General features: G+C 39.3%; 1 protein-coding gene across 22 annotated transcripts in view; it reads right to left on the bottom strand.

The window, feature by feature from the left end:
- Positions 1-244: 244 nt before the first annotated feature.
- TUT4 (terminal uridylyl transferase 4) overlaps positions 245-20,778 on the bottom strand; it is a 129,551-nt gene continuing 109,017 nt past the window's right edge. For 6 of the 22 annotated variants that reach the window (XM_009250279.4, XM_054554754.2, XM_009250308.4 and 3 more), the window contains 6 exons: positions 15,245-15,360; positions 13,784-14,007; positions 12,370-12,470; positions 8,021-8,468; positions 2,308-2,466; positions 245-874 (listed from right to left, as the gene is read on the bottom strand). In XM_009250279.4, coding sequence (XP_009248554.1) covers positions 786-874; positions 2,308-2,466; positions 8,021-8,468; positions 12,370-12,470; positions 13,784-14,007; positions 15,245-15,360 — 1,137 coding nt within the window. In that variant the 3' untranslated portion in view covers positions 245-785. Of the gene's footprint in view, positions 964-2,307; positions 2,467-8,020; positions 8,469-12,369; positions 12,471-13,783; positions 14,008-15,244; positions 15,361-15,429; positions 17,017-17,433; positions 20,771-20,778 lie in introns of those variants that run through there. The other 16 variants (XM_054554738.2, XM_063718855.1, XM_063718861.1 and 13 more) reach the window with 7 other exon arrangements.

Genomic DNA, 20,778 nt, shown 5'->3' with positions numbered 1-20,778 from the left:
TTTTTGGAATTTACTGACTGCTTTGCATTTCAGTTTTTATTTTCAAAGATAAAATGGAAATGGCTTCTGCTTCTATCAACCTCATATGGGTGTTGTGAACATCCAACCAAATAAAGGACATGAAATGATACTTGAATCTCTAAAACTAAAATCTGTGATTTAGAATGCTCTATTCACCAAAATTAAAAGAAATCTCATTACATAATATTTCCATCATCTATACAACAGATTAACCAAATTTAACTCTTGTCAAAAAGATTTATTAACTTAAAATAGAAGTACTTCAAATACAGACAAAATCAACTTTCCATTCAAGTTTGAATGTTCAATATACAAGTATGGAAAAGAAAAATCTGAATCTTCATATTGTAATTTTATTTTATTTTTTTACCTTTTAAAAAGTTTTTGGCACTACAAGGTTCTGTAAAGAATAGAAGTGACAATTTAAAACACGTGAAATTCTTTCCTGACTTTTAAGAACAATATATAAAGTCTGAAGCAACCAAAGTATGAATACAGCTAATAGAAAATAAAGAATGTAATTTTTAAAATTCTCTCTTTATACAATTCATCAAGGTTAAACAAAACATAAAATTCCCTTAAAAATAGGGTAATAAAATAGATGAAATTTGTATCACTCAATTTGGTGATACTAGTAAAAACTATAGTTCATATTTATATACAAATAATACAGTCTGTAAAAACAGTCTTAGAATTTAAATAAGCTATCTAAACGTGTTAAAATTTTGAATCAGGACCTGATTTGTTTTGCTTTCCATTAAATGTCACTTTTTCTGCTGAATGTAACTGACATTGAGGTACGGATACCCTTGAGACAGCAGGATTGGCTGGTTGCTGTGCATCGGTAGACCAGCTGAAAGAAAATGGACTCGCATTACTCCGACACGTTTCCTCTTGGTGGGTGGGGACAACGCTCTCTACACCGACGGGTGGCACATCTGTCTGTTGGATACAACACAGACAGGAAACTGAAAGGCTTGTGCCTGTTTATCTGACAACACCTTAGAATTAACTTGTAGTTAGCTTTCTTTTTTTCTATTTATATAATAGGAGGAGATAAAGCATGCTGCAAAACATTTGAGAGGATGGAGAGAAAAAGGAAGAAGGGCAGGAAATACCTGTATATGAAAAAAGGAGAGGACACGAAAGATGGAGAGGAGGAATCAAAGGGAAAAAACCCACTAGAAAAGAGTTGCAGACTCTCCCCCCCTAAAAGGGCTTATGACTAATAGTAACTTCCTTCAGCCCCAGTTCTTTGCTCAAGAGAAGAGCTCAACCACAGTCAAGGCTCTGCCACTCTACAATACAGGGATGCCCCCAGTAGTATATGGGTGGTTCAAGAAGGCTTAAATATAACAAGTCTGAGACCATACCAGGCACTTCCCCTTTAAGTTATCATTTCATTCAATCAGCATTTCCTGAGTGCCTGTTTTAACTTCTTGAACTCCTAGTTTAACTATACTGACTCTGACCCAAGTGTTCTGAACTAAGTTAACAAGGAGCTGAAGGCCAGACTCAGACAATGCCTATAAGAACAAATACCTCTGAGGCAAGTAGGTTAGATAAAATGCTCCAAGTTTCTAGGAATTCTTTGTTTGTAATATGCATTACCCAGTCAAAGCCATTATTAGTACTACAATAGCACCAGCAGAACATAATTTTAAGGTCATTCAAGTCCTATGTTTACTAAACAAATCTGATTATGTCTTCGTTCCACTAAAAACCTTTCATTAGATCCCCAATGTTCAGTAAACCAAGTCCAAACTCCATACTATGGTCTAAGCCTACCCTCTCTAGCCTTATCACCATCTTTCCCATATACCTCCATCCTCTAGCCCTAATATTTTCTCCTCTTCTTCATTGTGCCAGGCAAAACTTAGTGACTGCATATATTAATCCCTCAGCTAAGCATACTCCTCCTCCTCTCTCATCTCTAGGCAAAAAAAAATTCCTACATCTCTTTCAAGATCTAGCTCAACTGTCAAAATCTTGTGATGTAATAATCTCTTAAATCCACATCCTGTTTGGATTTGCTAGGGCAATGTTAACTGAGTCATCTAAACTCCTTTTCTATTTAACATGTCTGGCTTTCCTAATAAAATGTGCATCAAGTAATGGAGATTTTGTTTTACAAGCACCTAGCACCATCTGACACACAGTATAATCTCTCAGTAAATGTTTACTGAATTCATGAATTTTCACTCCCAGATCCTGGCCTTCACTAAGGCTCTCTATCCCAGAATAAAACGCACCCAAGCCTGTTAACTAATTTGTATGCAATGGTACCTTGAGTATAGAAAGGTTTGTTGGGCTGGAATCGGGCATTTCCCTGATGCATGAAGTTTTGATGCAAACCATAAGGCCACGAAGCTGGGACAAGGGGGAAATGGGGACGCGGTGCATGTTCCCAAGGAATTGGAGGAGTCAGTCCTCGAAAGCCTGGCTCTGCATTTCAACAAGAAGGGAAAAAGACATTTAAAAACATTAGTCCATTTATTGAAATATCCATTCCACAAAGATATATTCAGTACCTACCATTGGCTAAGAACTATGCTAAATTCAGAAAATACCAAACACATTTTTTTAAAGAATAAAGCATTGGTATTTGCTCAAATTATTCATAACAGACATACAAGAAGATATATATATACACCAATATGTAATAATTGCTAGTAGAACAGGCAAAATGTTCTGAAGAGAGGGCTAACCCAGTCTTTGAAGGTTAGAGACAGTCTTCCTAAGATGATTGACTAATCTGAGTTTTAAAAAACAAGGAAAAATTTAGGCAAAATAGGGAGGGGGTGGGGGGCATTTCAGAGAGAAGAAGTATCATATACAAAAGCCTGAAAGCAGGAAAGCACATCAAGTTTGGGGAACTGCACAACAATCTGCAATATAGAGATAGGAGTGATGGAGGAAATGGTAAGAGAAAAGACGGGAAAGGTAGGTGGGGATATACATTTCAAAAAACCTTAGTACATCATGCAAAGGAACTTAAGATTTTATCCTAAGGACAATGCCAACTGTCCCAGAATCAATTATATCTTGGCCTGGAAGGAGATCCTATTACAAGCTTGAGGCATTGTGGCATAATGGTTGAGAATTTGGGCTTTGAGGCCAAACAGGTCTAAGCTCAAATCTCATTTCTTAAAACTACTAAGGTTCCATTTTGAACCTCAGATTATGAGGTTTAAATTGGATAACCAAAAGAAAGTAGCTTGCACAAGAGCTAGCATATAGGTAGGTACTGAAAAAATGTAAGTCCTATTCTTTTTATGGCTAACTATCCCCCCAAATCTTTCTATTTCCCTTTAAAATGTATCTTTAAGTACATTTTTCGAAGTACAGTACCCAGTTCATATTCTGGATCATTTCCGGTGGCTTTTCTCATTCAGAGTCACAATGTGCTAGGGAATAAAAGGGAATAACTGTCCTTATTCACTAAACTTCCCAGCAGGAACTCAAATTAAGTACGGGATAGCAAAGAGTAGGCAGCAAAAAAACTAAAGCCCGTGTGAACTGCATTCTTAGAAGCTGAATCTTCTCAGGAGGTAAGCAAACCAGCTAGTTCACTGTGAATTCATAAAAACCAAGTTACAACTAAGGGCTGAAGCTGAAGGGCTCAGGGTTTACAAAAATAAGTGAAACCAGTATATCCAGAATTAGGTCATAACCAAATGAGAAATGATGTTTTAACATAAAAGGGTATTTTTAAAAGATATATTCCAATCCCCTTTGCCTGTTTTTCATAACCCAAAATTTCCAGAAAATGAGTAATACAATCTCATTAAAGATAATTTGAAAAATGGGGGGAAAAAACTCATATAATAATCTCCTTCTCTGATACAACTATGATTATTATTTTAATATATTTCCATTCAGTCCTTCCACTTTCAACACAGTGTAACTGTAGCTTTAATATCAATTATGAATTGGATATCTATACAATGAATAATATTAAGTATAGTTTATTAGATAATAATACTATATAACAGGAATAATGTATCTAACATGGCAGGCTACTAAACAGAAAACTGAACTCACTACTAGAGAGAAAATGACAGACAAAAAACCATTTTTTGCCTCTAGAAGTTCAGTCTAATGGGTTATGCAGATGAGTAAACAGTTTCAGCACAGTAAGACAAATGTTATGATATGGATATTAAGAAAATAAGGAGGATTTCCTGAAGCAAGTGATCTAAATTTAAAAATGGAGGATGAGTGAGTTAGCCAAGCTTTGAGGCAGCACAGGAGGTGAGAGTGAGCAGCAGAGGTAACGGAGAGGACATTCCAAGCATAAAGAACAACTTAGATAAGCAACCAGGGGTAAGAGACAGTACAGTATGTCTGTGGGACATTAATTAGTTCACTGTGACTAAAACACTGAGAACAACAAGTGGCAGGGGGATGGAAGACTTGAAATTATAAAAATGGAGCTGATACATCAAAGGGCAAAACACTGGGTCTGTCTTCATGGTTCTATAACTCAGTGACTATCACAGTGCATGTCATGGCATATACACAATAAACATGTTGAATGATATATGAGAAGGCCCATGTATGCCATCTATCCTCTGATCTTAGAAATCTAATTAAGTTACCATATTCTGGCATTTTTGCTCAGCAAAATACCTTACTTGCATTGTTCCAAAAGAAGCTGGAGATAGCAAAATAATGGATACTGGCAACAATTATCAATGGCAGCTAAGGCTATTAAGTAAAAATTAATGATGAACTTGATAATGGATAAAACAGGCTGATAAAACCTAACTCACAGATCAATCTTAAGTCACTAAAATAGTTACAACCAGACAGTAAGTTCCTTCTGAAGTGAGGAAACTGGAAATATACGGACCCACCAAGTAGCATTCCTACCAACAGAAAGAGCCTGAATCTAATCCAGTCTCTGAATCTAAATCCCAGATTACAGGAAATACAGGGACAGAGGTACACATTAAATGATGCCACAAAGACATCATCAGCCAACTCTAGAATATGGGAAATTTTACAGTGCCTTATAGTTAATATTGGAAAAAAAATAGAAGCAGCAACTGTTATAAAGGACAGTTAAGAGACATAAAAATCAAAAAGACATATAAAAACCAAACACACAGTTTTAATTTTGATTCAAGTAAATCAATAATAGGAATACTTTTTTAGGCTGGGCACAGTGGCTCACACCTGTAAATCCAGCACTTTGGGAGGCCAAGGCAGGCGGATCATGAGGTCAAGAGATCGAGACCATCCTGGCCAACATGGTGAATGAAACCCCATCTCTACTAAAAATACAAAAATTAGGGCCAGGCGCGGTGGCTCACATCTGTAATCCCTGTACTTTGGGAGGCTGAGGCAGGCGGATCATTTGAGGTCAGAAGTTCAAGACCAGCTTGACCTACATAGTGAAACCCCGTCTCTATTAAAATACAAAATTTAGCCGGGCGTGGTGGCGGGCGCCTCTAATCCCAGCTACTTGGGAGGCTGAGGCAGGAGAATCGCTTGAACCCAGGAGGCGGAGGTTGCAGTGAGCTGAGATCGTGCCACTGCACTCCAGCCTGGGTGACAGAGCAAGACTCCCTCTAAAAAAAAAAAAAAAAAAATTTCCGGGCATGGTGGTGTGCACCTGTAGTCTCAGCTATTCGGGAGGCAGAAGAATCACTTGAACTCAGAAGGCGGAGGTTGCAGTGAGCCGAGATTGTGCCACTGCACTCCAGCCTGGCAACAGAGTGAGACTGTCTCAAAGAACTATATACTTTTTTAGATAAACAGGAAAAACTGAATAAGGACTGGGTATTAGATGATACTAGGTATGGCAATGATCTCATGATTTTTTTTTAAGTGACACAACTGAAGTTAAAAAGCAAATTTGATCCAATGTCTAAGATTTGATCAGTCAAGTCAAAAATATTTTTAATGGTTAGGAGTCAGATAAAAGAATAGCAAATTATTGATAACTGTTAAAGTTGGTTAATGGGGAGGGGGGTTCATTATATACTTTACTGTCTTTTGTGTTATGTTTCAAAATTTCCATAATAGTTTTTTTTTTTTTTTTTTTTGAGATGTAGTCTCGCTCTGTCACCCAGGCTGGAGTGCAGTGGTGCGAACTCAGCTCACTGCAAGTTCTGCCTCCTGGGTTCACACCATCCTCCTGCCTCAGCCTCCTGAATAGCTGGGACTACAGGCGCCCGCCACCACGCCCGGCTGATTTTTTTTATTTTTTAAGTAGAGACGGGGTTTCACCGTGTTAGCCAGGATGTGCGTGATCTCCTAACCTTGTGATCCGCCCGCCTCGGCCTCCCAGAGTGCTAATAGTTCTTAAGATAAAAACAATTATCACTAAAAAGTTGGGCATAAGTCAGGCGCAGTGGCGTGTGCCTGTAGTCCCACAGCTACTCAGGAGGCTAAGGCAGGAGGAGCACTTGAGCCCAGGAGTTCAAGGTTGTGGTGTGCTAGACTGGCCTGTGAATAGCCACTGCACTCCAACCTGGACAACACTTTGAGACTTTGTCTAAGTGTCTCTCTCTCTCTCTCTCTATATATATATATATATATATATTTTTTTTTTTTTTTTGAGAGAGTCTCACTCTGTTGCCCAGGCTGGAATGCAATGGCATGATCTCAACTCACTGCAACCTCTCTTTCCCTGGGTTCAAGCGATTCTCCTGCCTCAGCCTCCTGAGTAGCTGGGATTACAGGCATGCATCACCATACCCGGCTAATTTTTGTATTTTTAATAGAGACAAGAGTTTTGCCATGTTGGCCAGGCTGGTCTTAAACTCCTGGCCTCAAGTGATCTGCCCACCTCAGCCTTCCAAAGTTCTGGGATTACAGGTGTAAGCCACAGTGCCAGCCTGTGTATGTATGTTTAAGTATGTATAAATATTTATATGTATGTGTGTGTGTATATATGTGTGTGTGTGTGTGTGTGTGTGTGTGTGTGTATTTTAAAGCTGGATGTAAAACTAGATTTATAGCATGTATCAACTATTTTCTTAAATAGGCAGTTTTTTTTTTAAATGACTGAATAGTAATACACCAAAATATTCCTTAGTATTTATGTCTAGGAATTGAGATGATAGATGATTTATTTCTCAAATACTCTATAATGAACATGTATTACTTAGATATCAGAAAAAAAACTATTTTTCTTTTTTAAAGAATTGTTCCTCACTGAGAAAAAATAGTGTCTAGGGCATGCAGCAGCACAGTTTTGAACAAAGAAATTAGTTTAACTCTTGGACCTACCATTATTATTAATTTTTTTGGTTTCCTTGATCTTTTTTTTGTTTGAGACAGTTCTGCTCTGTTGCCCTGGCTGGAGTGCAATGGTGCAATCTCGGCTCACTGCAACCTCCGTCTCCTGGGTTCAAGCAATCCTCCTGCCTCAGCCTCCCACACAGTTGGGATTACAGGCGTGCACCACCATGCCCAGATAATTTTTGTATTTTTAGTAGAGATGGGGTTTCACTATGTTGGCCAGGCTGGTCTCGAACTCCTGACTTCAGGTGATCTACCCGCCTCGGCCTCCCAAAGTGCTGGGATTACAGGCGTGAGCCACCATGCCCAGCCAACCAACCATTATTAACCATGACAGTAAGACAGTGAAGTTACTTAACTCTTCAATTTCATCAACTGTGTAACAAATAATACACCAAACTGGGTGGCAGTGAAAATTTTTTAAAATACTAAAATAATAGCTAACATTTATGTGTGTTACACCTCATTTAACATTTACAACATCCCTGTGAGTTAGATGGCCTATTTTACAGATGAAACCAATGCACAAAGAGATTAAGTAATTGCCCAAGCTACATAATAAATGGCAGGGCCAGGATTCAAATCCAGGCAGTCTGAATCCAGAGCCCATATTCTTAATCTTTATCTAATCCTGTACTGTCCCTCCACAAATACTGCTTTCCTTCTTTTTCCTCACATTGTTTCTACAGACAGATACAAAAGAAGAAAAGACATGCAGATAAAAAAGAAGAAAAGGAAAGGTTACCTGAATTCCCCACTGCACCACTGTTCACCAGGGAATTTGGAGCCACAGTACGGGGCCAGTGTCCATCGTGAGATGTGTTAGGGATTGCCACAGGTCTGGCAGCAGGCTGTGCAAAGATGATGCTGGGATCATTCAGGCCAATACTGCTGGGGGCACTGCCTGGTGCAGAGTGGATCACTGGGCCATGGATGGGCCAGGACGGGGCAGGGATCTGGAGAGGGTGCATTGGCAACAATCCCATATTGTGCATGGGAGAATACTGAGCTGGTGGTGACTGGGGAAAGTTATACAGTGGCATCTGGACCTGATGGGGAGGTTGCGCTCCCTGCTGAGGTGGGCCAAGCTTAGGCTGGGATCCTGGCTGAGATGAAGGCTGAGTAATAGCAGCTGACTGGGAAGAGTTCTGTGGAAATGGCTGAGGCTGAGGAGAATAAGATGGTGATTCAGACTGCAGACAAAAAAAAAAAATTTTTTTTTAATTAATTTATAAACATCTTAATTTTATAAAAGTAGAGATAAAATACAAAATTAAAAACTTTATAAAACAGAACTCTATGATGTATATTATAACAAATAATTAGTTTTTCCCAAGGTACTCAAACCCCCTTTTCAAGTAGGTATTGCCTCACAAATCGTTTTATTGTCCAAAGAAAAGAGAGCCCAGACATGGTTCCCATCGTGCAGAACACATATTTCCTATTGCAAACTCAAAACTTCCATCTAAATATCTCATAGTCACTTTCATTCAGTCCCTCAACAAGTATTTATTGTGTCAATTATGTACTAAGTATTGTTCTAGGTAATAAAAATGTAATACCAACATGTATGCCCTCATGGAGCTCAACATTTAAGGGGATAAGGAGGGGAGCAGATAAAGATTACATAAGCAATCACAGTAAGTATAATGAGTACTATGATAAAGAATGTATAGTGTACAGTTGTCCCTCAGGATATGCAGGGGATTGGTTCCAGGACCCCCACAATCCTCCTGTACTCAAGTCCCACAGTCAGCTCTACAGAACCCACATATACAAAAAGTTGGATCTCTGAATACTTGGGTTTTGCATCCTGGGAATACTGTATTTTCCAACCACAATCTGTTGGAAAAAATTCATGTATAAGTAGACCCACGCAGTTCAAATCTGTTTTGTTCAAGGGTCAACTACATAATGAAATCCCAGAGCAGGAACACCTAAAGCCACTTCGGGAGAAGGAGAGAAGAGAAATCAGGGAAAGCTTCCCAGAAAAGGTGATCTTTTAGCTGAGACTCAGGGTAAACAGAAATCAGTCTGATACAAGAAGGGAGAGATAAGGGAAGAGGAAGAGTGTTCAATATGATTGAAGGTCTAGAGGTATGAAAACACATGGCTTTTTAAAGTAATTGGAATCTGAAAGAAGTTTAATATTACTGGAGTATATATAATGGCAGGGGAATGGCCGAGGCTGAAGAGCTAAATAGGGGCAAGATAATGAAGTGTCTTATAAGCCTTGTAATTTAGACTATATCCTAAGTGCAGTGGTAAACCACTGAAGGGTTTTAAACAGGTAAGGAACATGATCCATCTGAACTTTAGAAAGATTATCCTGGTTTATAAGAATAAAATAGAGAATTTTTTTTAAAGGCTGATGAGAGACAGAAACAGTGACTCAAGGCTGTAATCCTAGCACTTTCGGAGGCTGAGGCAGGCAGATCACTTGAGCTCAGAAGTTTGAGACCTGCCTGGGCAACATGTCGAAATCCCATCTTTACAAGAAATACAAAAATTAGCCAAGTGTGGTGGTGCGTGCCTGGAGTCCCAGCTACTCTGGAGGCTGACACAGGAGAATCACCTGAGCCTGGGAGGTCAAGACTGCAGTGAGCCATGATTGTGCCACTGCACCCTGGGCAACAGAGCAAGACGCTCTCTCAAAAATGAATGAATAAATAAATAAGTAAAAATTAAAAGGCTGTTGAGACTGATTAGGAGGCTGCTAAAAGCCGTTGAGACTGATTAGGAGATGATAGTAGCCTAGGCTAAGGAAATATAAACAGGGATAGAGGGAAGCAAACGGCTGTGAGATACTTTTTTTTCTTTTGAGACAGTCTTGTTGTGTTGCCCAGGCTGGAGTGCAGTGGTGCAATCTCGGCACATTGCAATCTCCGCCTCCTGGGTTCAAGTGATTCTCCTGCCTCAGTCTCTCAACTAGCTGGGATGACAGGTTCCCTTGCCACCACACCCAGCTAATTTTTTGTATTTTTAGCAGAGATGGGGTTTTACCATGTTGGTCAGGCTGGTCTCAAACTCCTGACCTCAGGTGATCCACCCACCTCAGCCTCCTAAAGTGCTGGGATTACAGGAGTGAGCCACCACATCTAGCTTTTTTAAAGGCAGAAACAACAGGACTTAGTGACTGAACAGAGGTTGAAGGAGAGGGAAAAGTTTTGGAAACTAGATAGAAAATGGGATCATTCAACGAGATACAAAACACAGGAGGAAGAGACAAATCCTGGGGATTGGAAGGAAAGATTAACTATATTTAGACATGTTGAGGTGCTTTGTTAGACATCAGAGTAGCAATGTCCATTAGACAGACTCTTTCCGAAAGCATGGGTGAGAGAAAAGTGAGGACTAGTAGCATAAAATGAAAACTAGGGCAGCATAGAAAAGTGGTTAGAGCATAAGTTTTGCTGACAGAGAGCCTGAGGGTTCACATTCTGATTAAGTGTCTATTGACCTCAGGCAAGAAACTGAAACCTCGGTTTCTTTACCTATAAAATATAATCAGAATTTGCCTCAGGTTTTTGAGAAGATTAACTGAACAATGCATGTGGAACATATAACCACCAAGTTCAAGATAGCAGATACATTTCTGTAGCAAGGGAAGGATGGTAGGAAGCTTTTAAGATAGGAATGGGATCAAAGAAGAATGTGCAGGGGTTTCAACTGAGGGTGATTTTTTAATAAAGCTAAAATAACAATGTTAAAAACTGTTAAAGCCTGGTAATGATACACAGAGATTTATTTTGTATACTTTTCTGTACTTTTGAAATATTTTATAATCACAAACAAAGAATGAATGCATGTATAGCACATAGTTTACACTCAACAAATGTTAACTACATTAAATGTGATTATTGTTGTTTATGAAAGTATCAAGCACATAATAGGTATTCAAGTGTTTGAGGTGAGGGTGGAAAATTTCCTAAATGTTTTCCAAAGATTCTCCCTAATACTCTTCAAATACTCGAAAGTTTTTTCTAAAACACAAATCACATTAGATTTAGCATGTTAAACAGTTAATGGATTTGATGCTAGAAAGACTTCGGTTTGATTTTTATAATCTCTTATTCTCAGTTTCTCAATTTGTAAAATTTGATGATACTAATACCTACCACTTCACATGGCCACTCCAAGGATTAAATTTGCTAAGTGTAAAGCACTGAACATTATGTCAGATTTAGAGTGTTATTTAGAGTCATTATTAATTAAGAAGTACAAGGTTAATATAGATTTACACAAAGGTTAAGAGCAACTCAGCAAACTTAATATTAAACTTATGAGTCTGGGCTGGGCGCAATGGCTCACACCTGTAATCCCAGCACTGTGGGGAGCCAAGGCAGGTGGATCACCTGAGGTCAGGAGTTCAAGACCAGCCTGACCAATACGGTGAAACCCCGTCTATACTAAAAATACAAAAATTAGCTGGGTGTGATAGTATTGCCTGCAGTCCAGCTACTCAGGAGATGGAGACAGAATTGCGTGATCCCAGGGGTGTGGAGGTTGCAGTGAGCCGAGAACGCGCCACTGCACTCCAGCCTAGGCAATGGAGCGAGACTCCATCTTAAAAAATAAGAAAAGATAGTAAAATAAACTTATGAGTCTGAATTCTCATTCAATATTGTTTTTTTACAGGGTGTATTTCACTAGATATCCACAGGTCAAGCTATGAGAAGACAGAAGTTTCATGCAAGCAAAATGCCATGTATATATTGCCCTAACAACACTATATGCCTAAAACATCTCAATTTTTTTGTCTATTTTTATTAATGGTACTGATATTTTTCCACTAAGCAAAGTCTGAAACCTCAAAGTCATTACCTTATTTTTAATCCATCTTATTAGGTAGTTATTGTACAATTGAAGAGTAAGCTCATGTAAATTAAGTAGCTTCGCTGTAGACAGAAACCCAGATCTACATTATTCCAAAAGGAATGCTCATTCCACCTTATGTGCCTAGCAAGGACATATATACAAAGCACTGTGTAATCTGGAAGATTGTATTTGCCAGTCTGAGAGAAAACACTATCACCCATTAAAGATACTGCTATCATCAGTCAAGACTAACACATTCACAGGCAGAGTACTTACACATTCTGAGGACTGTCTAGTCCTTATGGACTGATCACCCTGTTGCTGAGCTGAACCAGCCACCTGTTGAGCATTTACAAGGTTGCGGACCAGCTGGGCTGCTAAGAGAAGGCATCACAAAGAAAATCAACAGATAAGGAAAGTAGCAGAGAAATGACAATAAATGAACTCCCTTCTTATGTAAAAGAATCTCAAATATCTCTGCAATTTTATAAACTTGGACTTTTAAACCTTAAGTATATTAGTGAAGGACTTGCAGCAACTGAGCTACTTAATTTTAAAAGCTATTTGTCAAACTAGCAGATCAAGAAAAAAAATACACTGATCCTGGAAGCAAGAACAAATGTCATTCTGCTTTTCTAAAGGAGACAATATATTTATTTGAGAAATACTTTCTGGTTGGGTGCAGTGGCTCATATCTGTAATCCTAGTATTCTGGGAGGCTGAGGTGGGAGGATCACTTGAGTCCAGAAGGTCAAAGCTGTCAAAGCTGCACTGAGCTGTGATCATACCACTGCACTGCAGCCTGGGCAACAAGAGTCTATCTCTTTCTATCTCTCTCTCTCTCTCTCAAACACACACACACACACACACACACACACACAAACCTTTCTGCAGTAAGAATCTGAGTAACTGGAAATCACTACTTCTAAAATGTTCTCTTATTTTCTTTCAATAAACTCTTACTTGGGTTACTATTTAATTCTCAAAATTCCTTGTGAAATATAACATGAACAGGTATCCTTCTCTCACAGCAGCAGTGGGAAGAAATATAATTTCTCCAATATGTTTCTAGGAAAAAAGTCTCTTGTAAAGAATGTTAGTGAGAGAAATAGATGAAGAATCTGACTCAAATCCAAAGAACAGGCTGGTCATGGTGGCTCACACCTGTAATCCCAGCACTGTGGGAGGCCAAGGTGGGTGGATCACCTGAGGTCAGGAATTTGAGACCAGCCTGGCCAACACAGTGAATCCACGTCTCTACTAAAAGTCCAAAAATTAGCTGGGTGTGGTGGCATGCGCCTGTAATCCCAGCTACTCAGGAGGCTAAGGCAGGAGAATCGCTTGAACTCGGGAGGCAGACGTTGCAGTGAGCCGAGATTGCACCACTGTACTCCAGCCTGGGTAACAAGTGTGAGACGCCATCTCAAAAAAAAAAAAAAAAAAAAAATCCAAAGAATACTTACAGGGAGATAATTGAATACAACAGACTGTGGAGACCTTGATAATGAACTTATCCAAGTATTATTCAAAGTAAAAGCCTCATTGTCTAAATTTTATCTCTTTAAGAAATTGTAAGGTCCAAAATCATACAAGTAGGTTTGCAACAGAGAGGAATCAGGGTCATTTAGCATGCAAGCAACATAAATGACTTCGTTTCTACCAGAAACTATGTTTGGCCTTTTCTATTTACCTGCCACACTGCTATTCCTCTGACGGGCCAGCTTGACCTCTGGGCACTCCCTTCGTACATGTCCAGCATCTCCACATATAAAACATCTGAGGTCTCTGGGGTCTCTAAAGTCTCGAGTGTCGTGGAGGTCTCGGGGGTCAAGAACATCTCGGGAATCTTTCTCTTCTTCATTCCCTTCCTTCTCTTCTTCACTGTCTTTCTTCTTTAGTCTAAACAGTAAACTGCTGATACCAATAATGTGGGGCTAGGGACTTGTAAATTAAGTGAGTCACAGAACAAACTATGCAGGACTCTCACAATAACAAAAGGACTAACATGCCCATCATTTCATGCGTCTTTCTGAAGGCAAGGGAACAAACATTTATGGCACACCTGCTCATTTGGCAGGAACTCAGTTTTCCAGTAGTTTTGTAAAACAATATTATATTAAATTTTTTTAAATACCAAATCTTAAACCTTTAACAATCCTTAGAGGTTGATATTTATTATCTCCAGTTTTAAAAAGAAATTGAGGCTTAGAGAAGATAAGTGTCTTGACTAAATTTAATAGTAAATAGCAGTGATGGAAACTGGAAGTTTGTTCTGTCTCAAAAGTTCCAAGTTTTTATTTTAGGCCAGACTTGATGACAAAAGAAAGAGATCTTCCTGACCTACTACAGTATACAGAACCTGGGAGACTATAATTCGTAGATATATTTTGAGGGAGTATAGAAGATTTATATTCCCCAAGATCTATAAATACAGCTCACAGCATATTATCTCAAGAATTCCATTAATTGTATTTTAATTATCAGTTTGCATGACTGAGATCCTCAGCAAGAACCCAAGGTCTTGGTCACTTTTATTTCTCCTAGAACAATTCCCAACACATAGATGATGTCAATAAACACTTCTTCATTTAAAAAAAACACAAAACTGGCTGGCATGGTGTCTCACACCTGTAATCCCAGCACTTTGGGAGGCCAAGGCAGGCAGATCACGGTGTCAGGCATTCGAGACCAGCCTGGCCAACACTGGTGAAACTCCATCTCTACTAAAGATACAAAAAATTAGCTGGGCATTGTGGTGCACGCCTGTAATCCCAGCTACTTGGGAGGCTGAGGCAGGAGAATCACTTGAAACCGGGAGGCGGAGGATGCAGTGAGCCGAGATCACACCATTGCACTCCAGCCTGGGCGACAGGGCGAGACGCCGTCTCAAAAAAAACAAAAATAAAAAAAAATAAAAAAATAAAAACACTGAGTGAATTAATGAATAAATGAACAAATGAATGTTAGAAGATACTATTATACCACATACAAATCTTACCCTATTACAAAATTTCACTCAAATGAACATTTACCTTAGGTATAATTAAATACCCTAAACTTTCTCACTTAAACATTTCTGAACATAATTATAGCTACAAATTGGCCTCTCATTTATTTTCCTCAAAATGTTGATATATATTCATTTGCCAACCTTTTCCTTTTAGGGCAGTCTTTCATGTAGTGGCCTATTTTTCCACACACACGGCAACATCTATCATTGGGAGCCAGTTCTCCATCTGTTAATACTCTGGAATCAAAGAAGTACTCCTAGGGAGAAAATGCAATTTTACTAGGAAGAATCACTATAAAACTTTTGAATCCAAATGGAAAGAAGACCAAGATGCAAACATGGTTTATTTTTACAAAGAAAATAACAGCAACAAATATTTCACTGTAAGTAAAACCCAAGATATGAAAATAAGATTCACAATCATCATCATCACAGTTGCTAATAGTACTAACCAAGTTACATCCATATGACATTACACAAAGATGCTACAGATGAATAAGAAAAATCTCAATAAAGTAGATACTATTTTTATCCTCACTTTATAGATGGGGAAACTGATTCAGGAGTTCAAGTCATTTGCCCATAGAAAAAAATAGGTTAAGTCTCAGATAAAAGATGTAGAGCTAAGTCTGTCTCACAACAAAACTCATGCTTTCTGCTATAGCGGGCTACTTTTGGAAAGGAATTATTCTCTGTACAAAATTGCCTGTAGGCTAGGTGCAGTGACTCATGCCTGTAATCCCAACACTTTGGGAGGCTGAGGCAGGGGGATCACCTGAGGTGAGGAGTTCAAGACCAGCCTGGCCAACATGGCGAAACCCTGTCTCTACTAAAAACACAAAAATTAGCTGAGCATGGTGGCATGTGCCTGTAGTCCCAGCTATTCAGGAGGAAGAGACAGGAGAGCTGCTTGAATCCAGGAAGTGGAGGTTGCAGTAAGCAAAGATCAGGCTGCACTCCAGCCTGAGTGACACAGCAAGATTCCATCTCAAAAAAAAAAAAGTCTGTAGTCCCAGCTACTCAGGAGGCCGAGATGGGAGGACCACTCAAGGCCAGGATTTTGAGGCTGTAGTGCATAATGACTGTGCCTATGAATAGCCACTGCACTCCAGCCTGGACGAAGTAGCGAAACTCTGTCTCTAAAAACTAAAAATAAATAAGTAAATTAACAACAACAGAAAAAGCAATTCTCTGGTTTATGTGAAATATGATTGGATTTAATACAGCTTTTTAAGAACATGTAACATGTATTATGTAAAGAGGAACAGACCTAAAGAAAAGGTAGGGAATTAAAAAGAAGTAAGTAATTTTCCAAAGTCTTAGAACCAAACTTATTTATGCTTTATCTTTGCACCTTGCTTATCCTTCTCAACTGTAGCTTAGTTTTGCACTGTCACAAAGACTAGTTGGTCCTAACAGTGTCCATCCTTCTGGAAGTCAAGAGAACATGTCCACTTAGCTGTTTTCACATTTACCTAAACTCAAGGATAAAAGTATAAGAGACACGCCCAATAAGATGCCTATAGCTTTAAAAAGACAATAACAAGTATTGGTGAGGATGCAGAAAAACTAGAACACATATGTATTGCTGGTGGGAATGTAAAGTAGCACAGCCACTTTAGAAAACAGTTCCTTGAAAAGTTAAACATAAATTTATCAAAATGACACAGCAATTACACTATTAAGTATATACCAAGAGAAATAAAAACATACATTCTCACAAAAATTTGCACACAAATATTCACAACAGCATTATTCATAATAGCCAAAAAGTAGAAACAACTCAAATGTCCAACAAGTGATGAATGGATAATAAAATGTGGTATATCCATACAACGGAATATTTTTCAGCCATAAAAGGGAATGAAGTATTGATACATGGTACAGCATGAAGGAACCTTGAAAACATCACACTAAAATGAAAGAAGCCAGTTTCAAAATGTTACATATCATATGATTTCACTTATATGAAACGTCCAAAATAGGCAAATCTACAGAGACAAAAAGTGGATTAGTGGTTTGAGAAGAGGGGAAGAGATGGAATGAGAACTGACTGCTAATGAGGACAAGGGTTTATTTTAGAGAAGACGAAAATGTTCTAAAATTAAATTGTGGGGATGGTTGCACAATCCTGTATATATATTAAAAACCACTGAATTGCACAGTGAGTTGTATATAATGTGGACTCTATTCCAATGAAGCTGTTTGGTTTGGTTTAGTTGGTTTTTTAGAGACAGCATCTCGCTGTGTTGGCCAGGCTGGTCTTGAACTCCTGGCCTCAAGCGATCTTCCTGCCCTGGCCTTCCAAAGTAATAGATTACAGGCATGAGCCACCATGCCCATCCTGTGTGTGTGTGTTTTTTTTTTTTTTTTAAAGACAAGAGATACAATTCTTCATTACTACTGATAAATCAATGTAGCTAATTAAAATCATCATCCTAGTTTTTGCCAGGACAACATAAAGGTCTTAATTCACCCAAGCTGCTTAAGGATGCTAAGAAGCATCCTGAACGTGTTCTCTTTCACCCATCACTTCTAATTAATGACCAAGTTGTATCCATTCTATTGCTGAATATCTCTTGAATCCACTTTTCTCTATCCTTCCACCCCAGTTAGGGTGACCTACACCTGAGGCCAGCAAACTTATTCTGTAAAGAGTCAGGTAGTAAATCTTTTAGGTGCTGTGACAAAATTGAAGATGTAATATAGGTACTTACACAATGAGAGAAAGCAAATTTCCACAAAAAAATTTTATTGAAGAACTGTTAAATATGCTAATAGTAATAATTAGATATAATCTTTTATAATATAAGTTTACTACTAAGAAGAATAGAATTATTTTGGAGGGAGATAATAGTTCATTTAATTGGGGTTCAAAGTTAGTGTTCCCTATCATTAAAACTGAGAGCAACTGTTCATCTATAAATGCTGATCTGCAATGACATTTTATGTATTTTAACTGAAAACGCTTTTCACAGATGAAGAGGTTGAAGATTCAGAGTAGACAGAATAATCTAGAGTACATATGTAAGAACTAATCTTTCATAAAGAAGGGATATCTATAGAGGCAGGTAGATTTATAGATCTAGTAGCAGAAAGCTAAAGGACTATTTATTTGATACTATGTACTGTCTCAGAGGAAACGCATCCACTGGAGTGAGAAGGGCAGAGGTAAAAGGTGGGACAAAGTGCAGCGCATACAGCCTTTTTTTTTTTTTTTTTGAGACAGAGTCTCGTTCTGTTGCCCAGGCTGGAGTGCAGTGGCGTAATCTCAGCTCACTGCAACCTCCGCCTCCCGGGTTCAAGTGATTCTCCTGCCTCAGCCAAGCTGGGACTAAAGGCGTGCACCACCACTCCTGGCCAATTTTTTTTTTTTTTTTTTTTTTTTGTATTTTTAGTAGAGATGGGGTTTCACCACGTTGACCAGGCTGGTCTCCAACTCCTGACCTTGTGATCTGCCTGCCTCAGCCTCCCAAAGTGCTGGGATTACAAACGTGAGCCACCGCACCTGGCCGGCATACTGCATTTTGAGTAAAATAAGTAAATTTGAAATAGTTCTAATAGAATAGGAGCTAAAGGTAACTAAAGAAATATGACTGTCACACAGTACTGAAAGTCCAGTTGAGGCTGGTAAACGTTTATGACTGTACTATATACTTAAAACTGTCTAGCTTTTCGACTTTTTTCCATTAGTGTACAGCTACCCAAGGACAGGCACATGGTAGATACCTGAATTCATATAAGGTACAATACAGAAGAGTGCACAGGAAGGACTGTGGCACAAAGGAATTCAAGGTATATGTTAGATGGCCGGGCGCGGTGGCTCACACCTGTAATCCCAGCATTTTGGGAGGCCGAGGCGGGCAATCATTTGAGGTCAGGAGTTTGTGACCAGCTTGGCCAGCGTGGTGAAACCCTGTCTCTACTAAAAATACAAAAATTATCTGGGCATGGTGGCGCGCACCTGTAATCCCAGCTACTCTGGAGGCCAAGGCAGGAGGATCACTGGAACCTGGGTGGCGGAGGCTGCAGTGAGCTGGGATGGCACCAGTGCACTCCAGCATGGGTGACAGAGTGAGACTCCATCTCAAAAAAAAAAAAAAGCCAAACTGTATGCTAGAGAGACAAAATCTAAGTTAAATGGGGAAGAAAAATGACAGAAGACAGCTGATGGATAGGGACAAAATGGGTCAATATATAGGAGAACATAATGATGTAGAAAAATAACTGAAAGAAAAAGAAAGATAAAAGGGCAGGAAATATACTTATCTTTATCTTTCATTAATTTAGGGAAATAAGGCAAATCTATCTTGCATGCTGTTATAATCTCGGTAACTAAGAGTGAAATAGGTATGAAGTATAAGCATGAAAGACTATGTACAAGGACATTTTTGACCATACAGGTTGAGTATCCCTTATCCAAAATGCTTGAGATCAGAAGTGTTTTGGATTTTGGAATACTTGCATTACATTTATACCAGTTGAACACTCCAAATCAGAAAATCTGAAATCTCAAATGCTCCATATGAGCATTTCCTTTGAGGGTCATGTCAGTGCTCAGTAAGTTTCAGGCTTCAGATTTGGGGTGCTCAACCTGTATAAGTTGTAACACTGACACAATGAAGATAACCTAAATGTCCATCAAAAGAAAAGTTAGATAAACTAGTATATCCAAGTTATGGAATACTACATACTGACTTTTGAAAGAGAATAAAGTAAATCAAAAAATGATTAGCAGACTCATGGGCCCCTTCTGCTAGGCCCCAAATGACATTCAAGACCAAAGATTTTGACATCTATATGTAATTATAATATATTGCATTATTAAGAATTACTAAAAATTCGTATGCATAAACTAAAACGGGCCCATTTCCAGTTTACTGAGGACTCTAATTTAGCATTCTACTAAAAAGTCTCGGCCAGGCACAGCGGCTCACGCCTGTAACCCCAGCACTTTGGGAGGCCGAGGGAGGTGGATCACCTAAGGTCAGGAGTTCAAAACCAGCCTGACCAACATGGCGAAACCCCGTCTCTACTAAAAATACAAAATTAGCTGGGCGTAGTGGCACATGCCTGTAATCCCAGCTACTTGGGAGGCTGAGGCAAGAGAATTGCTTGAACCTGGGAGGCAGAAGTTGCAGTGCTCCAAGATTGTGCCACTGCACTCCAGCCTGGGAAACAAGAGTGAGACTCTGTCTCAAAAAAAAAAAAAAAAAGGCCGGGCACAGTGGCTCACGCCTGTAATCCCAGCACTTTGGGAGGCTGAGATGGGTGGATCACCTGGTCGGGAGTTCGAGACCAACTTGGCCAACATGGTGAAACCCTGTCTCTACTAAAAATACAAAAAAATTAGCCAGGTGTGGTGGTGCGTGCCTGTAATCCCAGCTACTTGGGAGGCCAAGGCAGGAGAATCGCTTGAACCTGGGAGGCGGAGGTTGTCATGAGCCGAGATCGTGCCATTGCACTCCAGCCTGGGCAACAAGAGCAAAAACTCTGTCTCAAAAAAAAAGAAAGTGTCACTACATGGGGCTGAGCATAGTGGCTGATGCCTGAAATCTCAGCACTTTAGGAGGCCAAGGGAGGAGGATCACTTGAGCCCAGGTGTCCAAGGCTGCAGTGAGCTATGATCGCACCACTGCACTCCAGCCTGGGGACGAGAGCAAGACCCTGTATCA

The sequence above is a fragment of the Pongo abelii genome, chromosome 1 (assembly GCF_028885655.2).
Source record: "Pongo abelii isolate AG06213 chromosome 1, NHGRI_mPonAbe1-v2.0_pri, whole genome shotgun sequence".
In the NCBI taxonomy this organism is placed as follows: Eukaryota; Metazoa; Chordata; class Mammalia; order Primates; family Hominidae; genus Pongo; species Pongo abelii.
This window is presented reverse-complemented; position numbering and strand designations above follow the sequence as displayed.